Below are 24,375 nucleotides of genomic sequence, written 5' to 3' on the forward strand. Positions count from 1 at the left end.
ACAGCATGTCTTTATCCTGTCTTCCTTCTCTCACCCCAATCGGTCGCAGCAGATGGCCCCGCCCCTCCCTGAGCCTGGTTCTGCTAGAGGTTTCTTCCTGTTAAAAGGGAGTTTTTCCTTCCCACTGTTGCCAAAGTGCTTGCTCATAGGGGGTCATATGATTGCTGGGTTTTTCTCTGTATCTATGAAGCGCCTTGAGGGGACTTTTGTTGTGATTTGGTGCTATATAAATAAAATTGAATTGAATTTCATCTGAAAATGTTGAATTTTAGTAAAAACAATGCTCTGTAGTTTGATGCTGTCGTTACAGACAAAGTGGATGTTTAAAGCATTTGAAATGCTGTAAGTCTCCTTATCAGCTGGAAATATTAAAGCCATAAAATGACATAAAATGGATAAAAACGGATAAAAACTATTGAACAACATCAATGTTGAGCTTGTTCCAAAATTTGAATGTACATGTGTTGAAGGTGCTGCTCTTGTTGAATTGTTAAACATATTTTTCTTTCATCTGTAGAGCAACAAAACAAAAGTTTCATTTTCTTCAGCTTGAATATCGGCAGGTTCAGCAGGTCCTGAGGAAACTGTTTTCAGGATGTTGTATCCTATCCAAAAGCTTTTTGCAATTTTATATTGAGAAACATTATCCTTAACATATTTGACCGCATAAAGTATCATGGCCGTCACACTGTCATTTATATTTTTTTTAATAACTCGTGTCTTAAGTCATCCCATCATACAGGAAATAAAAAAGCCTGTGGTTCACTTTTACATCACAAAATGTTAGAAATATAAACCGTTCATAACAACCTGATAGGCTGGGAGTTTAAAATGCAAACCAATGGATGCAGAAGACGATAATGTCACAGAGCACACGGTGCCTATTATTGTGTAGACATTTAGAAATAAGAAGTCACATCTGTGGCTAAACCATTGTACACCACAACTTTAAAAATCTATAGTGTGTGAGGCTGTGTAGGTAAACGGGGACTTGCCGTTCTTGAACCTGCTGTTGTGTTGATTTTTGAGTGTTTGAACCCAGCGTGTGTCAAACCATCTGTTGGGGTTGTGGATTTGACACCTCAGCATCGTGAAAGTGGGGAAACATGTTTCTGGCTGAGCGTAAGATTTCTGCTTACAACTTGTAATCTCAGTTCTAAATTAAATTCAAAATGTTCTTTGTAAGTGTGGCTAATGTGTACTTTGACTTCTAAGGCGCACACACACACACACACACACACAAGAACAACAACACAGAGAAGAAGAAGAGGGGGTAGTTTTACTACGCATCATAAAAAACGCAATCATTCATCTTCCAGCTGTATCTTTGTGTTCTGACTTCAGAGTCCTTGTTACTGAGCCGTACTTTGGGGGTCAGACTGTTGTGATACTGGGAGGAAAGGGTGAGGTGTGAGAGTTTAAACCATTACACACAAAACTTCAAAGACCTAAAGAGTGTGTGAGACTGCTAGCTGTGTCATTCAGCAATAAACCTATCTACAATGTATTAGTGTAACCCCCCTCAGTCTCTATGTCCGGTGCTGTATGAGTAAAACTCAGGACTCGAGATGGGTAGAGCTCAGGTGTGGTTTATTCCCCTTTTGTGGGTTTCTGCAATAACATGGGACATGAGTAACCATGGGTTTCCAGCAACAGGATTCCACCCAACACAGCAAAAGCTTCATTGCTACTAACGGATAAGCTAATGATCGTATAGTGGAACTCTCAGTTTTCTCAAAATAAATAAAAAACAAATATTGATTGAAAAATAAAATGGCAACAAAATGTATCACGGAAAATAAAATAAAAACATTACTGCATTGTGGTTTAGGTAACGAAAGAGAAATTAATTCACTTAAATGCACATTCATGTGAATATAAATAAACTTCCAGACCAAAGCCAAAATTTCCTTTCATGTACAATAGTAAATGGAACAATGCTGCCATCTACTGGGCAAAACTTAATAAGCAGTATTACAGAATTAGCCTGCAGCTCAACCAAATACATGTTTCAAATACACATACCTGCAATAACATGGGACATGAATAACCATGGGTTTCCAGCAACAGGATCCCGCCCAACTATCAAGAGAAGTTTCAAATTATTAGACTCGACAGTCTCCTCTAGCTGTTAGCCGCTAGCTCAGCGTGTCCATTTTTCCTACCGTCTAACCCATTAATTGCAAAACAAGGTCATAAGACTGAAATCTACTCTGATGCTACTGTATGGGCAGTTCATGCTGTTAATGCACTGTCATGTTAACTTCAATGAGGATTTTCAAATATGTTTTAAACTCATATTCAGTCAGGGCGGACTGAGGAAGAACTTACCACAGCAAAAGCTTCATTGCTACTAACGGATAAGCTTAGGGAAAGCCCGTTTACCAGTAGCAGACTTCCGCTGCGGATTTTCAAAATAAAAGTTTCTAAATAAACCCATGGTTGAGATCCCAAGGTTGACAGGAATTTAACAACAACAAAACCATATTCATTCTTTTACATCGTTACATTAGTAAAGAGCGACTTGGACTTCTGTCCCAATAAGCAACGGTTTAACAAATTTCACTGCAAACTATAAAAGGAATCTGGATTTAAATAGAACATAGTAGTGTTGGATTAAGTGCAGGAAGCACTAGTATAAGGTGGAACAAATCTCCTTCAACATTCACAATGACCAAAGTGAGGACTACAGGCGTTTCTCTCAGTCAGCTGATTGTGTTCAGGGTAAATGCAGCTAAACACACTGAGACTGCTCTGTGATGTTCGTGAGCTGTGGCCTTTGTCGAACTCAAGTTCAAGTTCAAGTTCAACTTTATTGTCACTTCAACCATATACAGTTTAAAAATACACAGTGAGGCGAAACAACGTTCCTCCAGGAACCAAGGTGCTACAAGACAAGTTAGTGCAAAAAAAATAATAATATATAATATATCTAGTAATAATATTGTGCAAAAGAGCATTTACAGGTTGGTGTGTGCGATGGTTTGGTGGTGTAGGTCAGTGTGTTTGCGCTTTGTGTTGGTTAGTCAGTCCAGTCTCAATGTTTTGAGGTATTTGAGTTAAGCTGAGTGATAATGTTAGTGTATGTGTGTGTGTGTGTGTGTTTATCAGTCAGTCCCTTTTTGCTGAGGAGACGGATGGCTTGTGGAAAAAAGCTGTTGCACAGTCTGGATGTGCGTGCCCGAATGCTTCGGTACCTTTTTCCAGATGGCAGGAGTGTAAAGAGTGTGTGAGAGGGGTGTGTCCGATCAGCCACAATGCTGGTGGCTTTGCGAATGCAGCGTGTGGTGTAGATGTCCTCAATAGAGGGTAGAGAGACCCCGATGATCTTCTCTGCTGTTCCCACTATCCGCTGTAGGGTCTTGCGGTCTGATATGGCACAGCTCCCAAACCAGACAGTGATGCAGCCGCTCAGGATGCTCCCGATAGTTCCTCTATAGAAGGTGGTCAGGATCGGTGGTGGAAGCCGGGCCTTTCTCAGTCTTCTCAGAAAGAAGAGACGCTGTTGGGCTTTCTTGTGCAGGGAGCTGGTGTTGAGGGACCAGCCGAGGTCCTTCTCCAGGTGGACGCCCAGGAATTTGGTGCTGTCAACGATCTCCACAGAGGAGCCGTTGATGCTCAGCGGTGAGTGGTCGCCTCGTGTCCTCCTAAAGTCAACAACCATCTCTTTTGTCTTGTCAACATTCAGAGACAGGTTGTTGTCCTTACACCAGTCCGTTAGTCTCTGGACTTCCTCTCTGTACGCTGACTCGTCGTTCTTGCTAATGAGACCCACCACGGTCGTGTCATCAGCGAATTTCAGTAATCCTAACCCCAGCTGAAACCTAAAGCCTAACCCAACGTCACATCTCCTTTCTAAATTTACTCCCCAAGTCGGGTTGAGTCCTCCCCAAGCAGGGTTGAGAGTGTAGTATTAAAGCCAAGTCGGCATTGTAGTAGCCCAAAATTCGGAAGAGAAAGAGGACAGATGTAGACCAAAAGGAAGGGTAAAGGGCAGAGGTCAAGAGAAGGGAAGAAAAGGATGATGATGAAAAAGGAAAAGTCAAAGGGGAAAGAGGAGAAGACTGGAAAGGAAGAAAGAAAGAAAAAAGGAAAAATGAGAGCCAAAAAGTCTGGCAGAATTGGAAAAAAGCAAACAGCTAAAAAAAGATATTACAAGAAAGCCAAAGAAAGCCAAGGAGGCGGGATCAGAGGGGAGAGTATAAATAGGAGCCTCAAACCCAGTGCTCTTCAGTATGCCCTCGCCTGAGGAAGAAGAAACAACTTCGAAACGTCGCGACAAGGGCATACTCATTTAATTTTTTCAATTTTACGTTAGTTTGTTGTTTTAGTTTGTTATTTTGGGGGATTTTATTTCATGTTTTGATTCATGTTTTATTGATTTTCCTTAAAAACTCAAATCAGAGATACATCAAAACTAAATGAAAAAACCACACAGAAAACAAATTGGGATGGAAAATACTTTATTGGAAACGAACCAAAGTAACGGACACGGACAATGAGAACCTGTAAAAAACAAATACTTACCTTTTGAAATTTAAAACAAAAACCGTACTTACCTGAAAAGAAAAAACCTGTAAAAGAAATACTTACCTTGAAAATAAAAAACAATTATGGAGGTAGAGGGATGTGAGGCTGTGGACCATCGGGGTTGATGGCCCGTGCACGCCCTGTTCCTCCTTCGGGAGGGACAGGTTCTTTTTCTTCAACCCTAACCAGCCAGTGCCTCGCTCCGGTTGGTCTTTGGGTCTCACTCCTAGTTAAAGCTCAATCTAGCATCTATGCCCTACCCCAGTCATTTAACCTAACCCTAACCAATTTGTTTATCTCAAATTACCCAACCTAAATTTGGATTTTGGCCCTATTGTATATACCCCCTGATCTAATCTGGCCCTAAATAACCTGAAATTTGGATACTTTAATTCTACTTCTTTCCTGGAAATTAAATCTTAAACCTTACCCCAGTACTGGATCTGAAGCCCGAGTAATCCTAACCCCAGCTGAAACCTAAAGCCTAACCCAACGTCACATCTCCTTTCTAAATTTACTCCCCAAGTCGGGTTGAGTCCTCCCCAAGCAGGGTTGAGAGTGTAGTATTAAAGCCAAGTCGGCATTGTAGTAGCCCAAAATTCGGAAGAGAAAGAGGACAGATGTAGACCAAAAGGAAGGGTAAAGGGCAGAGGTCAAGAGAAGGGAAGAAAAGGATGATGAAAAAGGAAAAGTCAAAGGGGAAAGAGGAGAAGACTGGAAAGGAAGAAAGAAAGAAAAAAGGAAAAATGAGAGCCAAAAAGTCTGGCAGAATTGGAAAAAAGCAAACAGCTAAAAAAAGATATTACAAGAAAGCCAAAGAAAGCCAAGGAGGCGGGATCAGAGGGGAGAGTATAAATAGGAGCCTCAAACCCAGTGCTCTTCAGTATGCCCTCGCCTGAGGAAGAAGAAACAACTTCGAAACGTCGCGACAAGGGCATACTCATTTAATTTTTTCAATTTTACGTTAGTTTGTTGTTTTAGTTTGTTATTTTGGGGGATTTTATTTCATGTTTTGATTCATGTTTTATTGATTTTCCTTAAAAACTCAAATCAGAGATACATCAAAACTAAATGAAAAAACCACACAGAAAACAAATTGGGATGGAAAATACTTTATTGGAAACGAACCAAAGTAACGGACACGGACAATGAGAACCTGTAAAAAACAAATACTTACCTTTTGAAATTTAAAACAAAAACCGTACTTACCTGAAAAGAAAAAACCTGTAAAAGAAATACTTACCTTGAAAATAAAAAACAATTATGGAGGTAGAGGGATGTGAGGCTGTGGACCATCGGGGTTGATGGCCCGTGCACGCCCTGTTCCTCCTTCGGGAGGGACAGGTTCTTTTTCTTCAACCCTAACCCCCTAACCCTAACCCTAACCCTGAAACGGTCTAGCCTCCATTGCGCTGCCCAGGTTGCCTAGCAACCATGATACTAACAGCTAAAAACGTTTCATAAAGCTTTGTTTGACAGAAATGAAGGAGAAAATCTTTTGTTCATTTGTTTGTTTGTTTCTACATGAGCTTTGATCATTCTCTGTAAGATGAAGCTCAGCTATTGAACGGCATATATTTTAAAGTAAAGGCTTTAAAACCAAGTTAGTACAAACGTCGCTAATGTCACATAACTTTCCCGACATGTGGCCAACAGTAATGTTTTAATGTTCTTCGTTATTGAACATTTGCACATAAGTGACATAATATTCAGTACTTACTTAAAGTTTACTCTTCGGGCGCCCCTCAGCCGCAGTTTTTTTCGGCAAAATTATCCACACCCACTGCCGCGCTATGCATTCTGGGATATGTTGGGCCACGAAGTCTACACTGCCACATCCTTAAAATTCAGGGAAATGAAGGACGCATTTGAGGGCCGCATTTCGAGCAGCCTTTGAATTGGGACAGCCTTTGTCGCGTCGCTGTGATGTAATCGGCCTTAAAATACGGCCTTTAAGGCTGCAGACCCTGAATTGGGATACAGCCAGAGACTAAATACACATGAGGGATGATCAGGGGAAGTGGCCACACATGGGAGCACAGCTGACACACATGAACCTAAAGACAGGACAGGAGAAGTGAAACTAAATACACTGGCATTGAATACAGACTTTCAAAGTAAAACAGGAAACATGGAGACCTGAACTAACCATAACCACGCAGACATGATTCATGACAGGTAGACGCACGAACCAGGGAGACTGAGTACAGGGGGAGATGACATAAACAACTAAGAAGCAAAGGACTAAACAGCAATCTAGAAATTAACTAGATGAATTAAACCCTTATGAAAAGGACACTGAGGGAACAGTTTACCCTGCCCGGGATAGGGTTACCGGGGCCCCGCCCTGGAGCCAGGCCCGGGGAGGGTGCCCGAGGGCGAGCGTCTGGTGGCCGGGCCTTAGTCCATGGGGCCCGGCCGGGCACAGCCCGAAGAGGAGACATGGGCCCATCCTCCCGCAGGCCCACCACCCGCAGGAGGCGCCATAGGGGTCGGGTGCATTGTGTGCCGGGTGGCGGCCAGGAGCGGAGGCCCTGGAGGACTGACCCCCGGCTGCCAAGACTAGCAATAGGGACATGGAATGTCACCTCTCTGGTGGGGAAGGAGCCTGAGTTAGTGCGTGAGGTTGAGAGGTACCGGCTAGATATAGTCGCGCTCACCTCTGCACATGGCTTGGGCTCTGGAACCAGTCTCCTGGAGAGGGGCTGGACTCTGTCTCAGTCTGGAGTTGCCCCTGGTGAGAGGCGGCGGGCTGGGGTGGGTATCCTAATATCCCCTCGGCTTGCTGCCGGTACGTTGGGGTTTTTCCCGGTGGACGAGAGGGTTTGTTCCCTGCGCCTTAGGGTCGGGGAACGGGTCCTGACTGTCATCTGCGCTTATGCGCCGAGTGGCAGTTCAGAGTACCCAGCCTTCTTAGAGTCCCTGGGGGGGGGGGGGGGGGGTGCTGGAGGGTGCTCCACCTGGAGACTCTGTTGTCCTGCTGGGAGACTTCAATGCTCACGTGGGTAACGACAGCGAGACCTGGAGGGGCGTGATTGGGAGGAACGGCCTCCCTGATCTGAACCCGAGCGGTGCTCTGTTAATGGACTTCTGTGCTAATCACAGTTTGGCCATAACGAACACCCTGTTCGAACATAAGAGTGTCCATAAGTGCACGTGGCACCAGGACGCTCTAGGCCGTAGGTCGATGATCGATTTTGTAATCGTATCAGCAGATCTGCGACCATATGTTCTGGACACTCGGGTAAAGAGAGGGGCTGAGCTGTCAACTGATCACCACCTGGTGGTGAGTTGGATCAGGTGGCGGGGGAAGACGCTGGACAGACCTGGTGCACCTAAACGCGTAGTGAGGGTGTGCTGGGAACGTCTAGCAGAGGCCCCAGTCCGCGACATCTTCAACGCACACCTCCAGCAGAGCTTCAACAGCATTCCGAGGGAGACTGGGGACATTGAGTCCGAATGGACCATGTTCAGCGTCTCCATTGCCGAAGCTGCTGCATTGAGCTGCGGCCGCAAGGTGGTTGGTGCCTGCCGTGGTGGTAATCCCCGAACCAAATGGTGGACACCAGAGGTGAAGGGAGCCACCAGGCTGAAGAAGGAGTCCTATCGGGCTTGGTTAGCCTGTGGGACTCCGGAGGCAGCCGACAGGTATCGACAGGCCAAGCGGAATGCGGCTCGGGCAGTGGCTGAAGCAAAAACTCGGGTGTGGGAGGAGTTCGGAGAGGCCATGGAAAAAGACTTTCGGACTGCCTCGAAGAGATTCTGGCAAACCGTCAGACGTCTCATGAGGGGAAAGCGGTGCTCTACCTGCACTGTGTATAGTGCTGGCGGAGCGCTGCTGACGTCGACTGAGAAAATTGTCAGGCGGTGGAAGGAATACTTCGAGGACCTCCTTAATCCCACTGACACGTCTTCCGAGGAGGAAGCAGAATCTGGGGATGAGGGGAATGACCCGCCAATTTCCGGGGGCGAGGTCACTGAGGCAGTTAAACAACTCCTTGGTGGCAGAGCCCCTGGTGTTGATGAGGTCCGCCCCGAGTTCCTGAAGGCTCTGGACGTTGTAGGGCTGTCCTGGTTGACACGCCTCTGCAATGTTGCGTGGAGATCAGGGGCAGTACCTGTGGACTGGCAGACCGGGGTGGTGGTCCCCATCTTTAAGAAAGGGGACCGGAGGGTGTGTTCCAACTACAGGGGGATCACACTCCTCAGCCTCCCTGGGAAAGTCTATGCCAGGGTGCTGGAAAGGAGAGTTCGTCCGTTAGTCGAACCTCGGATACAGGAGGAACAATGCGGTTTTCGTCCTGGTTGCGGAACACTAGACCAGCTCTTTATCCTCTCCAGGATACTTGAGGGTGCATGGGAGTTTGCCCAACCAGTCTACATGTGTTTTGTGGACTTGGAGAAGGCATTCGACCGTGTCCCTCGGGGTGTTCTGTGGGAGGTGTTGCGGGAATATGGGGTGTCTGGCCCATTGCTACGGGCCATTCGATCCCTATACAACCGTTGCAAGAGCTTGGTTTGCATTGCCGGCAATAAGTCGGACTCGTTCCCGGTGGGTGATGGGCTCTGCCAGGGCTGCCCTTTGTCTCCGGTTCTGTTCATAATTTTTATGGACAGGATTTCTAGGCGCAGCCAAGTGGCGGAGGGCTTTCGCTTTGGTGGCCTCAGAATCTCATCTCTGATTTTTGCAGATGATGTGGTTCTGTTGGCTTCATCGGGTGAGGGCCTCCAGCTCGCACTGGAACGGTTCGCAGCCGAGTGTGAAGCAGCGGGAATGAGGATCAGCACCTCCAAATCTGAGGCCATGGTTCTCAGCCGGAAAAGGGTGGAGTGCCCACTCCGGGTCGGGGATGAGTTCCTGCCCCAAGTGGAGGAGTTCAAGTATCTCGGGGTCTTGTTCGCGAGTGATGGGAGAAGGGAGCCGGAGATCGACAGACGGATTGGGGCTGCAGCTGCAGTAATGCAGACGCTGCACCGGTCCGTCGTGGTGAAGAGGGAGCTGAGTGTAAAAGCAAAGCTCTCAATTTACCGGTCGATCTACGTCCCTACCCTCACCTATGGCCACGAGCTGTGGGTAGTGACCGAAAGAACGAGATCGCGGATACAAGCGGCAGAAATGAGCTTCCTCCGAAGGGTGGCTTGCCTCTCCCTTAGAGATAGGGTGAGAAGTTCGGCCATCCGGGAGGGGCTCAGAGTAGAGCATCTGCTGCTCCACATCGAAAGGAGCCAGCTGAGGTGGTTCGGGCATCTGACAAGGATGCCCCCTGGGCGCCTCCTGGGCGAGGTGTTCCAGGCATGTCCCACCGGGAGGAGGCCCCGGGGCAGACCCAGGACACGCTGGAGAGATTATATCTCTCGGCTGGCCTGGGAACGCCTTGGTATTCCCCCGGATAAGCTGGAGGAGGTGGCTGGGGAGAGGGAGGTCTGGGCCTCTTTGCTTAGGCTGCTGCCCCCGCGACCCGGCCCCGGACAAAGCGGTTGAAGATGGATGGATTAAACTAGGGCACAAATGGATACCAAAGATATATAAAAAACTCAAACACTGGGTCACACGACCCAGCACCATGACAATTATGTAGTTTGTTGTGTGAAATCCCAGAAATACACCTTAGACAAAGTGAATCTGTGAACTAAGGTGTAGGTCTGTTAGGTTATGTTGTGCTGATCCTCGGGTTGGGGGATTTGTGTTCATACTGGAGTGCAAAATTAAAACCAATTAAAACCAACCAAACAGCGAGAGCATACATTGATGTGACACCACAGCCATGCTATCATTCAAACACTGATAACAGCATAAATCGAATTAAATCGGGACTTGATGAGACCTGAGTATCACTAGAAATATTATAAACAGTCATCTCCGTACCACAGCTTGCTATCAGTAAACACCGACAGCATTCATTGATAGCATAGCACATCCAAGTTAGCAGCAGAGATGGGCAGTAATGCGTAACGCGTTATTACCGTTACTTTCCCGTAGGAACGCTGCGTTACTGCGTTATTAAAACTGTGATTTTTTTTGCGAGAATGTCTCATGACAGTGACGTAAGCGAGTGCGCCGTTGGTGACAACAGCTGTGTGCAGATCAACAATGGATCACATATCGAGTGCAGAGAGAGTATGAGCGTGCAGCGTTTAAAGCGTGGAAGTACTGACCTTACTTTGAGTTTGATTCCATAAAAAGTGACAAAAACATTAGTGTCCATCGTGCGTGGGAAGAAAACGTCTTTTTACAGGGAAAAAAACCCCTAAACAAGCACCGAGTAGCTACGACGTAATGGGAAACTCACTGAGAAACTCGCGGATTCTTCCACTGACCGCGGCACACCTGCACCAGGGTAACCCTCCGCCTACCGCAGTCCTGCTTTAAAGGTGAAAATAGAGCAACAGGACCGCTGAGTCTTTGACTTTATTTATTTTCTGCTGTGTTTTACTTGCATCTATTTGAAAGACTGAGTGTAAACACAAAAAATATTTTATTTTATGTGCTGGAATGTGCAGAAAATAGGTTTAAATGTTAAACTAATTTCTTCCAGTCAGAGAATGTTGCAGATAATTAAATTTTTGCTTGATGCATAAAGTTAAAAAATTAAAACTAATAAAACAAGTTTTAAAAAGAGACTTTTCCATTTGATTACATTTTGTATGATGGATTATGTAGAAAAAGTAGAATTGGGCTGAAAGATCTATCACTTTATCACCTCTTCAGGTTGTAAATCATGTTTTTAAAAAGTAACTAAGTAACTAAGTAATTAATTACTTTTGAAAATAAGTAATCAGTAAAGTAACAGGATTACTTTTTTGGGGAAGTAGTCAGTAATTAGTTATTGATTACTTTTTTCAAGTAACTTGTCCAACACTGGTTAGCAGTGTATAAATGGATGATTTAGCATATATTAGCACAGGTATCAATAAAGGACTACCGTATTAAATACGTTTACTAACCTCAGGCAGACGGACAGGCGCTCTGCAGGTGGGATTGAGCGCCTGTAATTGGTGTCTAGGCGGGCGATTCTGGGACTGATGCGGGAAAGCAGGTCCTCAAAATGGCCGAGTGAGAGACGGTGATAGCGCTGGAATCGGCCGTCATCCAGGCGCAGCTCCTGGAGCAAATGGTGAAACTCACCAAACTGCTCACACCTCTGGAGGACCTGATGGACCCAGGTACGGCGAGGACGTCTTTTACGCCGCTGCTCTGCTCTCCACAGTAAATAGAGAAGGGAGACTCTCTCTTCAAGCGCTAGCTCGACAGCTGCCATCTTGCAAAGATACCGTCTGGCACAACTTCCTCCCACATTCCTCCCACATTTCCGGTTCACGATATTTTGACGCGCGATGGATTTTTCTTGGACACGCGTAGAGGTGCGAATGTGCACGCGTCACATTAGGGCCGTTTGGAGCGTTTTGTTCGTGTCCATCGCGTTCGGTGTGAACACACCGTTAGGTTTTGTTTTGTGTTTCCCATTATTGCATAATGTGGTAATATACTCCAGACTGTGGTGTATAAAGAGGGACAGTGTTGATATGGGTAGCACTGTGGCCTCACAGCACTTCAAACCCTTGACGTGTCAGGTCAGGCATCCATAGAATAAAACCTGCACACATGCAGCTATGGCACATTCCTAAGTTAAACTATCTCAAAGCCAGCATGACTGCAATGGTGCCCTAAAGCTTCCAGTAAACACTCCTATTTAGATCACACTTCCCAAACTGAAAGTTCATGTTGATGAACCAGTAAGACTAGCAGGTACGGTAATACATGCCTTTGCCTCTATTCCCAGGGACTATCAGGAATTCAAAAATAGACCTCCTTACTAAACTATGCTGTCCTTTGTTATTTGTATTGTCTGGTGAGCCAGCTTAGAGGTGTTTTTTTTTCTTGTTACACATGAGCCTACTTTTGTTGTTGACAGCTTTACTTCCTCATTTTTGAATCATCCACCTGCAACTGTTTTCTGTGTATAAATAAAAATGAGAATTACAAGAAAAAAGTGGATCAATTGTAATGAACAGATAACTAAATAAATAGTTTTTAAGAAATAAAATGAACATTTAAACTCTGTTTCTCCATTTACTGATTTATATCTTATCTTTTATGTAATCATTTTAAGCACAGCTTGTGGTTTTATCAGGTTGCACCCAAGGATGCTTTATTTAGAAAAACTCGTTTAAAAAAAAACAACTGTTTCCTGGTTTGTCTGATGTATCACTGAGTCTTTTGTCACTTGAAATTTCTCATCTATTCATACATAATCTTCTTTCATGCATGTCTTGCTTACTGAGAATTGAACAAGAAAGTTCTCCTTAGTCAGGAGCCAAAGAAATAGACTTTGGTCAAAAAAGCTATTGTTAATAGCAAAACTCTGTGATTGACCCAGCCAGCCTTTTTGTTTTCAGGAGCGAGCCAAGCACCTGAGGAAGACCCCTAGAGGGGTCCAAACATTGTGCAGACGTCACACTATTTTTCGCTTGTAAAAAAAACAAACAAAAGAAAAAAAAGAGAAATGTATGTTTTTTCTGTTTTTTCTTTCCATTCTATAGTATTAGTTTGCATTTGATTATGACATAGTTTGGAGTTATTAGAAATTTTATTGTCATTTATATAACAAAAGCCAAACCAAAAAATAACCCCTATCAAAATACATACAGTTCACAATAACTAAAGAATTAAATAAACAATCACTCACTGAAGGCGAAAAGATAAGATTATAAGTGGGATAGTAACAAAAGTAGCTGGGATAGTAGAAGGAAGGCTTTGGGCAAGTTTCTCCATGAAAGAGCTAAAGGTGCTCTGGTTAGAACTCTGATATCTCCCATTAAAGAAATAGTTGCTCCAACAAGGTTCTTCAAGTTGGAGAAGAGTGTTCTGGAAGATAGCGTAAGCCCCGCTAGCTGTTTCCCAGCAGACCCCAAGCAGCTGTGAAAGAGGGCGGCTGGGTGACGGTGAGGAGGAAGCATAGTCCTAAACAGAAGCCCCAGGTACACCACCAACCCGTTCATGTGTCTAACCGTTTTTCCCCACTCGGCGACACACTCGAGTCAAACTCTGGTAATTGGTGATTCTGTTCTCAGACATGTGAAGCTAGAGACACCGGCAACCATAGTCAAATGTCTTCCAGGGGCCAGAGAAGCCGACATTGAAGGAAATTTAAAACTGCTGGCTATGGGTAAATGTAAATTTAGTAAAATCATAATTAATGTCGGTACACCCGGTTACGCCAATCGGAGGTCACTAAAATCAATATTGAATTGGTGTGTAACTTTGCCAAAACAATGTGGGACTCGGTAGTTTTCTCTGGTCCCCTCCCCAATCAGACCAGGAGTGACATGTTTAGCCGCATGTTCTCCTTAAATTGCTGGCTGTCTGAGTGGTGTCCCAGAAACGATGTGGGCTTCATAGATAATTGGCAAACCTTCTGGAGGAAACCTGGTCTTGTTAGGAGAGACGGCATCCATCCCACTTTGGATGGAGCAGCTCTCATTTCTAGAAACATGGACAAATTTATTAAACCCCCCAAAATATGACTATCCAGAGTTGGGACCAGGAAGCAGAGTTGCAGTCTTACACGCCTCTCTGCAGCTTCTCTCCTCCTGCTACCCCCCCAAAACCCATCTCCATAGAGACTGTGTCAGCTTCCAAAAAGACAAAAAACAAACTAAAAACCAGCAACAAACAACTTAAACATAAACAATCACAAAGAAAGAACAATACAGTATCCACATCTGAACCAAAGAGTAAAACAGTGAAATGTGGATTATTAAACATTAGGTCTCTCTCCTCCAAGTCTCTGTTAGTACATGACTTAATAATTGATCAACAAATTGATTTACTCTGCCTTACAGAAACCTGGTTGCAGCAGGATGATTATGTTAGTTTAAATGAATCAACACCCCGAGTCATTATAACTACCAGAAACCTCGAAGCACAGGCCGAGGGGGCGGTGTGGCAGCAATTTTTCACACCAGCCTATTAATTAATGAAAGACCCAGACAGACTTTAATTCATTTGAAAGTCTGATGCTTAGCCTCGTCCACGCCAGCTGTAATTCAATTCAATTCAATTTTATTTATATAGCGCCAAATCACAATAAAAGTCGCCTCAAGGCGCTTTATATTGTACAGTAGATCGCACAATAATAGATACAGAGAAAAACCCAGCAATCATATGACCCCCTATGAGCAAGCACTTTGGCGACAGTGGGAAGGAAAAACTCCCTTTTAACAGGAAGAAAACTGGGGTGAGAGAAGGAAGACAGGATAAAGACATGCTGTGGAAGAGAGACAGAGATTAATAACAGATATGATTCAATGCAGAGAGGTCTGTTAACACATAGTGAGTGAGAAAGGTGACTGGAAAGGAAAAACTCAATGCATCATGGGAATCCCCCGGCAGCCTACGTCTATTGCAGCATAACTAAGGGAGGATTCAGGCTCACCTGGTCCAGCCCTAACTATATGCTTTAGCAAAAAGGCAAGTTTGAAGCCTAATCTTGAAAGTAAAGATAGTGTCTGTCTCCCGAATCCAAACTGGAAGCTGGTTCGACAGAAGAGGGGCCTGAAAACTGAAGGCTCTGCCTCCCATTCTACTTTTAAATACTCTAGGAACAACAAGTAGGCCTGCAGAGTGAGAGTGAAGTGCTCTAATAGGGTGATATGGTACTACAAGGTCATTAAGATAAGATGGGGCCTGATTATTTAAGACCTTGTATGTGAGGAGCAGGATTTTGAATTCTGGATTTAACAGGAAGCCAATGAAGGGAAGCCAAAACAGGAGAAATCTGCTCTCTCTTTCTAGTCCCTGTCAGGACTCTTGCTGCAGCATTTTGGATTAGCTGAAGGCTTTTCAGTGAGTTTTTTGGACATCCTGATAATAATGAATTACAGTCGTCCAGCCTGGAAGTAATAAATGCATGAACTAGTTTTTCAGCGTCACTCTGAGACAGGATATTTCTAATTTTAGAGATGTTGCACAAATGGAAGAAAGCAGTCTTACATATTTGTTTAATATGTGCATTCAAGGACATATCCTGGTCAAAAATGACTCCAAGGTTCCTCACAGCGTTACTGGAGGCCAAGGTAATGCCATCCAGAGTAAGAATCTGCTTAGATACCATATTTCTAAGATTTTCAGGGCCGAGCACAATAACGTCAGTTTTATCTGAATTAAGAAGCAGAAAGTTAGCGGCCATCCAGGTCTTTATGTCTTTAAGACATTCCTGCAGTTTAACTCATTGGTGTGTGTTATCTGGCTTCATGGACAGATAGAGCTGGGTTTAATCTGCATAGCAGTGAAAATGCATGCTATGTCTTCTAATGATGCTGCCTAAGGGAAGCATGTATAATGTAAACAGAATTGGTCCTAGCACTGAACCCTATGGAACTCCATAATTGACCTCAGTGTCTCCTGAAGTCCTTCTGAATATTTGAACATGACAGTTTCCATGTGAAGTATTCCTAGCTCCTTAGTTCTTTAGTATTTTCTAAGTTCCAGTTCTTAGGTTTTGTTTTGTGTTTCCCATTGTCATGGATCGCTGTGTGGCAGGCAGGATGAGGACCCAATCGCAAAACTCACAGACACAGGGGATGAACTCAAAAAGCAGCTTTATTGCTGACAAAGGAAGACAGGAAATACAAAACTAAACTGGGAAAAACTAACATAAAGCTCACCAAGGAACACAGGGGAATCACACACAGCATGAGGGAGAACGCGACACAGAACTGAGGGAGACGCAGACATAAATACACAGAGGGTTAACGAGGGAAGTGGGAGCACGCGGGGAACACAGGTGACACTGATAATCATAACAAGACACGGCAGGAGTGAACACAACACTAACGGGAGACGGGCAAAGTAAAACAGGAAGTACAGAGGTTCAGACAGGAGGAGAGAGAGCACGGGGAGAACACAGACCTAACGGGCTGGGGAAAACATAGAATGAAACACAAGGAGGGGAGACGAGGGCTCACAGATACATAGAGGGGCACACAGGGAATAAAAGTCACAAGGGGAAAACACATAAGGAACAAAATACAAAAATACATGGAAACTAAGAATACTGGGCCAACATGGCCCAGGACCATGACACCCATTATTGCATAATGTGGTAATATACTCCAGACTGTGGTGTATAAAGATGGACAGTGTTGATATGGGTAGCACTGTGGCCCCACAGCACTTCAAACCCTTGACGTGTCAGGTCAGGCATCCATAGAATAAAACCTGCACACATGCAGCTGTGGCACATTCCTAAGTTAAACTGTGCTGAAAGATCTGATGAGTTCTTTAAGTCCCTATCTCAAAGCCAGCATGACTGCGATGGTGCCCTAAAGCTTCCAGTAAACACTCCCATTTAGATCACACTTCCCAAACTGAAAGTTCATGTTGATGAACCAGTAAGACTAGCAGGTACAGTAACTTGTCCCTTTCCTTCTTTCCTTTCCCAGACACTAGCAGGAATTCAAAAAAACCTCTGTTTCCACATGAAAAGAATCTTCTAAGTGGATCAATTGTGGTTACAAGGGTGGCTGTAGCTCAGGTGGTAGAGCAGATCAGCTATTGATTGGAAGGTTGGTGGTTCGATCCTTGGTTTCCCAAGGATGAACTGCAGTGCAAATATTGTTGGGCCAAACACTAACCCCAAGTTGCCCTACGATGCGTTCATCGGAGTGTAAATGTGTGTGAATATTATTTGTTTACACTTGAGTTTAGAAGTGCTTGTGTGAGTGGGTGAATGTGGCATGTTGTATACAGCGCTTTGAGTACACCAGGAGAGTAGAAAAGCGTTGTATATAAATTAGTCCATCAACCAAAGTGATACAGAGAAAGAAAAAGTTTTTTAATAGATAAAATGAACATTTAAACATTCTTTCTCCATTTATTGATTTATATCTTTTATGAAATTGTTTTAAGCACAGCCTTTTTCAGGTTGCACACAAGGAAGCTGCATTTACAAGAACTAATCTTAAAAACCTGTTTCCTGGTTTCCATTGTTTTAAGCACAGCCTTTTTCAGGTTGCACACAAGGAAGCTGCATTTACAAGAACTAATCTTAAAAACCTGTTTCCTGGTTTCTCACGTAGCACTGAGTCTTTTGTCACTTGAAATTTCTCATCAATTCATACATAATCTTCTTTCATGTGTGTCTTGCTTACTGAGAATTGATAGAGACAGTTCTCCTTACTCAGGAGCCGAGGTATTAAAAATAGTCAAAAAGCTATTTTTAATACCTCGATCTACACAAAATATTAAACTCTAACTATTATATAAGACATCGCAGCAAGCCACAACAAATCACTCATAGTTTGCCATTTGTCTAATGTTACAGGATTTTAAAATGATTATTAATTAATTTATGGCACATTCATCCCAGAAGGTCTGATGAATTGTTTGGTTTTCCTTCTCTAGCGCCTTACTTCATATCTTTGTTCATTCAGACCACATATTCAGTGTTTGCATTTTATGTGAGTATTTCCTTAATGTGATGCTTGACTGAATTTCAGAAGGAAGAACTTTATTTTGTAAGCTAGCAATGAAATGTTTTACAAACTGAGGCAAAGGTGCATATTGAGTACATGTGAGGAAATAAAATGTTGTTGTTATTGACTATTTTGCCCAAAGGTAATTATGTTGTTAAAAGAATTTCATTCCAGTCTGATTGAAATTTAATTTCCATCAGCATTTCTTTGGGCTTTGCAACTTTTAATTGCAATTATTTAATGCTCTGAATGTTTACGTCAGCCTCAAAAAATGTTTGCAATGTCCTTGATTGAAGTTTCCTTCCTGGAAATTTGTTGCTGCTTTAGTGTTTTGGCATCAGCAAAAAGAAACTAATGGATTGATAACTAAAAAGACAGCCCTGAAACCTCAGCCACACCCTGTGTGAGCTATCTATAAAGATGGAGCAGCCGAACACCTGCTGCATCCAGCAAACACCTGGTACAACAGGTAAGCCTCCTCATATCATCTCCCTGCATGCTGAATCCTCTACGTAGGGAAATCCCAGATATCTGATTCCCTTTATGTGGATGTTGTCTGCTCAGCATTTTCATTGGGAGAAAAGTTAACATCCAGATGAACAGAATCAGCTGTTGGGTTGCCCGTATCCCACTTATTTGCCTTTCTATTCCAGCAGTTACATTCATTGAAGTTCTTTTTAAACAGTGCTGTTCAGATTGTGACTGTAGGTTAACTGCAGAGGACCAACATCATGACTCCAGCCTTTTTCTTCTCCGTCTGCCTGTCAATGACAGCCGTTTGTCTGGTAAGCTTGACTCTTCCAGCAAAGGCATTAAATGTTGTTCAACACTGCCGGCTGTTCTGTGAAAGTAATTCTAACCGTGTCTGCTTAACAGACATGGCTGCTTGTTATGAGCGTTTAAGCGTGACACAGTTGAAGTTTTTTCACATAATAGTTTTTGTTTGCCAACAATAACATTTGTCAGTGTGATTTCAAATGTGATTAAGAGTAAGTTGAAAATGTCTTGTTTTTTATTGCAGAGGGCTGCTGTCATTAGAAATATAACTGGTGCGTTCAGTGATGAAATACTTCCAACATATTGAGGTGTTTTTAATATAAGAGCTTAAAGTTAATCTGCTGGTTGCCTCTTGTATCCACAGATGAGTCTCTGGGTGCCCCAGCGATCATTGAAAAAGTCAATGCTAACTCAAGTAAGTGAAGATTTACAAAATAAAACTCTTTTTTGTTAACATATAAATTCTGGATGAAAATGAAAGATCCCTGAGAACTGACATGTTAACATACAGTAAACTCCCAACAGACACAATGATCAATCAGCCTTTTGGTCATTTACTGGCTTGTCTTAGTCAGCTGTTTTATTTGTGTTATTATCAAACATTGTAATTGTGCGATCAATAAAGTAAATGCTGTAAGCATTTACCTCTTTGTTTTGACATAACTGAGCAAATGGCAGCCCAAGTATCGAGCATTTAACCACTCTCTGTTTGTTGTTCTGCAGCACAAGTGTTGGTTCATGGTGACATTGTGCCCACTGCTACCAGGAATGCTGTTCCATGCACAGCCACTGGCTGCAAGTGGCCTAAAACGGGACGCTTTGTCTATGTACCTGTCTCCATTGGCACTGAATACAGTAAGCAGTACAAACTTTAACCATTAAACACAGACTTTATGAAAAGGAGAGATGGATAAAAATAGTTAAATAAAACCCATTATTATATAAATATATATAATATATATTTCAAGTGGTTTCCAAAAATACTGCTTTGTTAACTATGCTGTTTTATTGTGGGATTAACTAAAAAGCATTTAAACTGAAAAGTCATATTTGTATAAGTATGCTGAATTGATATCATACACAGATGCACACAATTTTCAAATTATGTTTTCATTTAATGTCACTTTCTCAATTTTTCTATTTCAAGACAGACAGACAGACAGACAGACAGACAGATAGATAGATAGATAGATAGATAGATAGATAGATAGATAGATAGATAGATAGATAGATAGATTTTGGCGGCCCTGTCATTCCGATGGGAACTCAGAGATCCTCGAAGCAGCACAGATTGTAAATACTGTTTATGCTGCCAAGTTGAAATGGCTGAAACATATTGAAGATCCTGAATACTGAAGAAGCTCCTCATCAGACTCATATTTGAATCTGCAGGCAGCCAAGAGCGCAACGTCATCATCAATGCCCTAGTCACCTTCCACGCTTCCACCTGCATCCGGTTTGTCTGGCGTACAAGCGACAGAGATTTCCTTCACTTCTTCTCTGGACAAGGGTGAGAATGCACTTGCTGTACTTAGACTGTACTTGTATTTATATGGCAGGACAGGACTGATACACCCACACCCTCTAAACCCTTCAAAAATGCAATTCTGAAAATGATTGCATTACAAATATTCTGTATGTGTCATCAAAACAGGTTCTTGAAGGACCATTCTGCATTGACCTTGTACTGTAAAATGTCCAGTTTTATTTTTGTTTGCTACTAGATGAAATGTATACTGTTGCATAGGAGTGTAAAGAGCATTTTATTCATCTGCTCTTAATTATTTCACATACTATTTGGTCCACTAGTTCCAAAACTAGAGACTGGCACCTTGTAAGGCGAGAAGATGAATCTGGTGGGTTATTAGATGATTAAGGGACGACAGATGTTTAAAAAGCTTCTGAGATTGATTGACCGCTATCTGTTTATTTACTTTAGTTGATAATGGATATGTGTGTTTTTTATTTTAAAATATTATTTAAGATATTAAAGTACAAAAGCTAAAGTGTGGTTCGAGCAGTGTCTATAGAGCCACAGTGTCAAAGTCGGTCACATGATTACTGTCATTGCTTTTCTTGGTACTTTAGCCTTAGCATGACTAGCTGAAGGAGGAGGATGCACAGTGCTAGGCTATAGAACAGTCCATCTATTTTTTAAGCGATGTCATTGTGTCTATCAGGTGTTATTCATACCTGGGCCGTCAGAATGGAGGACAGCTAGTCTCCCTGCAGAGAAATGGTTGCTTGTTTCAGTCGACGGTGCAACATGAGGTTCTTCATGCTCTGGGCTTCCACCACGAGCAGGTCCGCTCTGACAGAGATCTGCATGTGAGGATCCTTACCGGGAACATCATCACAGGTCAGCTGAACTACCCAAAACGTTGGTTACAGTTAACTTAGTACACAATGGGACATCCTCCTGTTTCACAGCAGTGTACATATTACAAGTAATCTGTGCTTTTCCAAACTCAGCACATAAAACACTGCAGTTCAAGCGAGCACTGCATAGAAGATTTTGTTTGTATTTCTTTAGTCCCAAGACTATCAAACAAATGACCACAGAAGAGATTAGCTAGCATTTCGATCTATACATCGTCAAAGAGCTGAGACTGAAGACGGATTTTGAAGTGGAAGCATATAAAAACATGTAATATTTTCTGGAAATCTCTGTTTAGGACAAGAGCACAACTTTGTGAAAGTGCAGACCAACAATTTGGGGACTCCCTATGACTTCAACTCTGTCATGCACTATGGCAGGTGAGTTGCTGTGTGAGATGGACTTTGTAAGGTTCTATATTTCCTTACATGTTTTGCATTTTCTGCAAGAAAATGTAATCCAGACTAACAAAAACATGCACACACTCAGTGGGGAATGGATTTTTAATGTTAAATACTTTATGGGCCCATTTTCTCCTCTGTTTTCCTAATATAACCGCGTATGTGTGTTTGTGTGCTGTTGTTTGTTCTTTTAGACTCGCCTTCTCCAAGAATGGGCAGCCAACCATTGTTGCCAGGTCCAATCCTAATCTTAATTTTGGAAATGCTTTCCAAATGAGTGCCAATGACATCGCCCGTGTAAACAGGCTTTATGGATGCTGTGAGTATTAAGACACACCCACAAAAAAGAAATTTGCTATCTTTTTGTTCGAAGCAAGTACTGATCGGAGTTGATTTTTTTTCCTAACCAGAAATTCAGCAAGAACCTTCAACTTTGCATCCAGACTCTTCAGATGCCCAAACACCAGCATTACACCAAGGGATTGGATCCACTATACTTAAAAATGATAAAAGAAACATAAAATGTGCTGCAAATATCACATTTAGAGAGTTGAAGTTCTGGGTCTTTGTTTTACGAGCTAAACGGCAGGCTTATATACCAGAGGGTGATGGTGTTAACTCGCTTTCTGTTGAGGTTTTCTCCCCTTTTGTTAGACTATAAACTATCATTAATGGATTTCTCAATCTGTGCAGTTTGATAATTAACTTTGTAACTGTAAATGATGCAGACATAGAACCAAACCTTGCGACTGCGACATGTCTCAAAACTTTTTGTTTGGCAAAACAGCAAAGTGAAAAAATATGTGAACAAAACAAAAAGTCAAGTCTTTCATGGAATGATCATGACTGTTGTCCTATACATGACCAACATGTATCAACAAGATATAGTGTGTAGATATAGTCCAGTGTCACAAGTGTAAGAAGAAGAATCTTTCTTCTGATATTTTAAAAATTGATTTTTCTGACAATGTCTTCTAATTTTTCTTGCTTTTGTTTTTCGAGGGGTTTTATCTTTGGTTTGTTGTCTCTTTCTGTAAGAAGTGCTATCAAATAAAATTCCATATTTCAAGCAACAGGGGGCAGTATTGTTTCATTATTATATTTTAAGTTATTTTAGAAATATGTGTTTTGCTTAAAGTTGGACAGAATGTTACAGGTGCCTTTTTTAATGTGCAACAAATGTAACAAATGCACAAATACTACTACATAAATACATGTTCTGCATTTAAAATCCTACCAAACATCAGAAAACTGAAACCAGAGAGTGGATCATGTCTCTCAAGATTAGAGTGCTACTTCTTCTTGTGTAGGGTGGAGTCAGTTCAGTGCAAGTGTTTAGATTGAGAAGATTAAAACCCCCACAGACTTGAATATTCCCACCACCATCATGATGCATCACATAGTAATCTGATCAGCCATTTAGTTTCTGCTGATGTGTTTCTTCATAACTGTTGTTAAAAACTGTTATGAAACCTCAGTCATGCACACGCCTGAACAATGATCCGGCATTTGTTGCTGTAATTGTTTGTACTATCATGCTGCCTGTCTGACTAAATAACTATAGACGGAGCAAGCTGTCAAGCATGTTCAAAGGTGATGTTTAAGGAGCTGCTGGCTGCCAGCTTAGCTTTTCTCCCTGTTTGCTGGTCTGATGATAAGTGAGGTAGGGTTGGGCCATATCATACAGTTCACGGTAATACCGGTATAATGTTGGGCAACGATAAGAAAATGAAATATCGTGATAGAATATGGGTCGGAGCATTTCGACTATCGTAGGCGGAGCCTCGCGGAGTGATACGTACTGTGCTTCAACATAATGTTACCGTATTGTATGTGTATGACCTCTTTTTAAGTTTAGTGGATATTATACATGGTTATGCTGAGGATATGTCGGCCAGTTTCCACTGGAAATGCCTTTTGGTTAAACTGTCAGCGAGGAATTTGCACTGTTACGTTTATATATAACTTTAAGCACATAAAAAAGCTGCTTGTTTAAGTGAAAATACATTGATGGGGTTTTTTGCACTAATAAAGTTGTGGAGTTGTAAAGTATTTTGTCTAGTGTCATTTATATCGTCGGTTATATCGTTATTGCAAATTTTCAAATGTATATCGTGCTAAATATTTTTGGCCCTGCTCTAGTGAGAGGCATGGTTTCATCTGGCCTGATGGTTTGACCATAACAAAGGTTTAGACATTGAGGACACTTGGGGAACAAAAAGAATGAGCAGTGATAAATCTTGGAACAACGTTCAGCCGCAGTCTAAAAACATATTGCCAGAGCTTTGGTTCTCCAAGTTGCTTTGTGACCTACCTTCACTATGGTTCCTTCATTACATGCCATGTGTGACTCATGTCATATCCATTGTTAGAGATGCCAATCTGTTTTGTGTTGGGGTGTTATATCTGCTCTCAGTTCTAGTGCTCTCTGCTAGTGTGACAGAGGCTTCCCTCTATGAGAGCGAGGACACAAAGAGCTGGTTGCTTTCCTAAACACCTTAGTCCTGTCTAGATACATGCGTAATGCTCCAACAGGACAACGTGAATTAAGCCAACACTGGCTCTTATCAGCAAATGGCTTTGGATCAAAAGCTTCCATGCTTCCAATGCAGCTCACTCAGTTTTGAGTGACAGAGTCTTTAAGTCAATACACTAAGGTCTCAAAAGGCACCTCTGAGAGCCCCTTATAACCTGTGGGAAAATCCCAGGAGGAATCAGCAGGCTAAGAGAAGGCCTCAGTGTGCAAGTCCCTTTCATTAACCTACTAATAAGAGAATGCTGGCAAGTTGGTGGGATGGCAGTCATGTCTTGTTT

General features: G+C 42.7%; 1 protein-coding gene across 1 annotated transcript; it reads left to right on the plus strand.

The window, feature by feature from the left end:
• The first annotated feature begins 18,437 nt into the window (after positions 1–18,437).
• Positions 18,438–22,648, plus strand: LOC146576934 (high choriolytic enzyme 1-like). Its single transcript, XM_085251268.1, has 10 exons — positions 18,438–18,475; positions 18,692–18,791; positions 19,028–19,055; positions 19,148–19,198; positions 19,507–19,638; positions 20,176–20,293; positions 20,964–21,142; positions 21,459–21,540; positions 21,756–21,880; positions 21,972–22,648. Coding segments are annotated over exons 2-10 (771 nt in total). The 5' UTR covers positions 18,438–18,475; positions 18,692–18,737; the 3' UTR covers positions 21,974–22,648.
• Positions 22,649–24,375: the final 1,727 nt, after the last annotated feature.

This window comes from Mchenga conophoros, linkage group LG3 (genome assembly GCF_057382185.1).
Source record: "Mchenga conophoros isolate Kocher_MC1m ecotype Shallow Benthic linkage group LG3, M_conophoros_male_GT1.1, whole genome shotgun sequence".
NCBI classification, from domain to species: Eukaryota; Metazoa; Chordata; class Actinopteri; order Cichliformes; family Cichlidae; genus Mchenga; species Mchenga conophoros.

Coding starts and splice junctions, on each gene's coding strand:
- LOC146576934 (XM_085251268.1), top strand. CDS start 18,738: ATGACTCCAGCCTTTTTCTTCTCCGTCTGCCTGTCAATGACAGCCGTT. Junction 20,294..20,963: donor CACTTCTTCTCTGGACAAGG/GTGAGAATGCAC, acceptor TGTGTCTATCAG/GTGTTATTCATACCTGGGCC. Junction 21,541..21,755: donor TCTGTCATGCACTATGGCAG/GTGAGTTGCTGT, acceptor TTGTTCTTTTAG/ACTCGCCTTCTCCAAGAATG.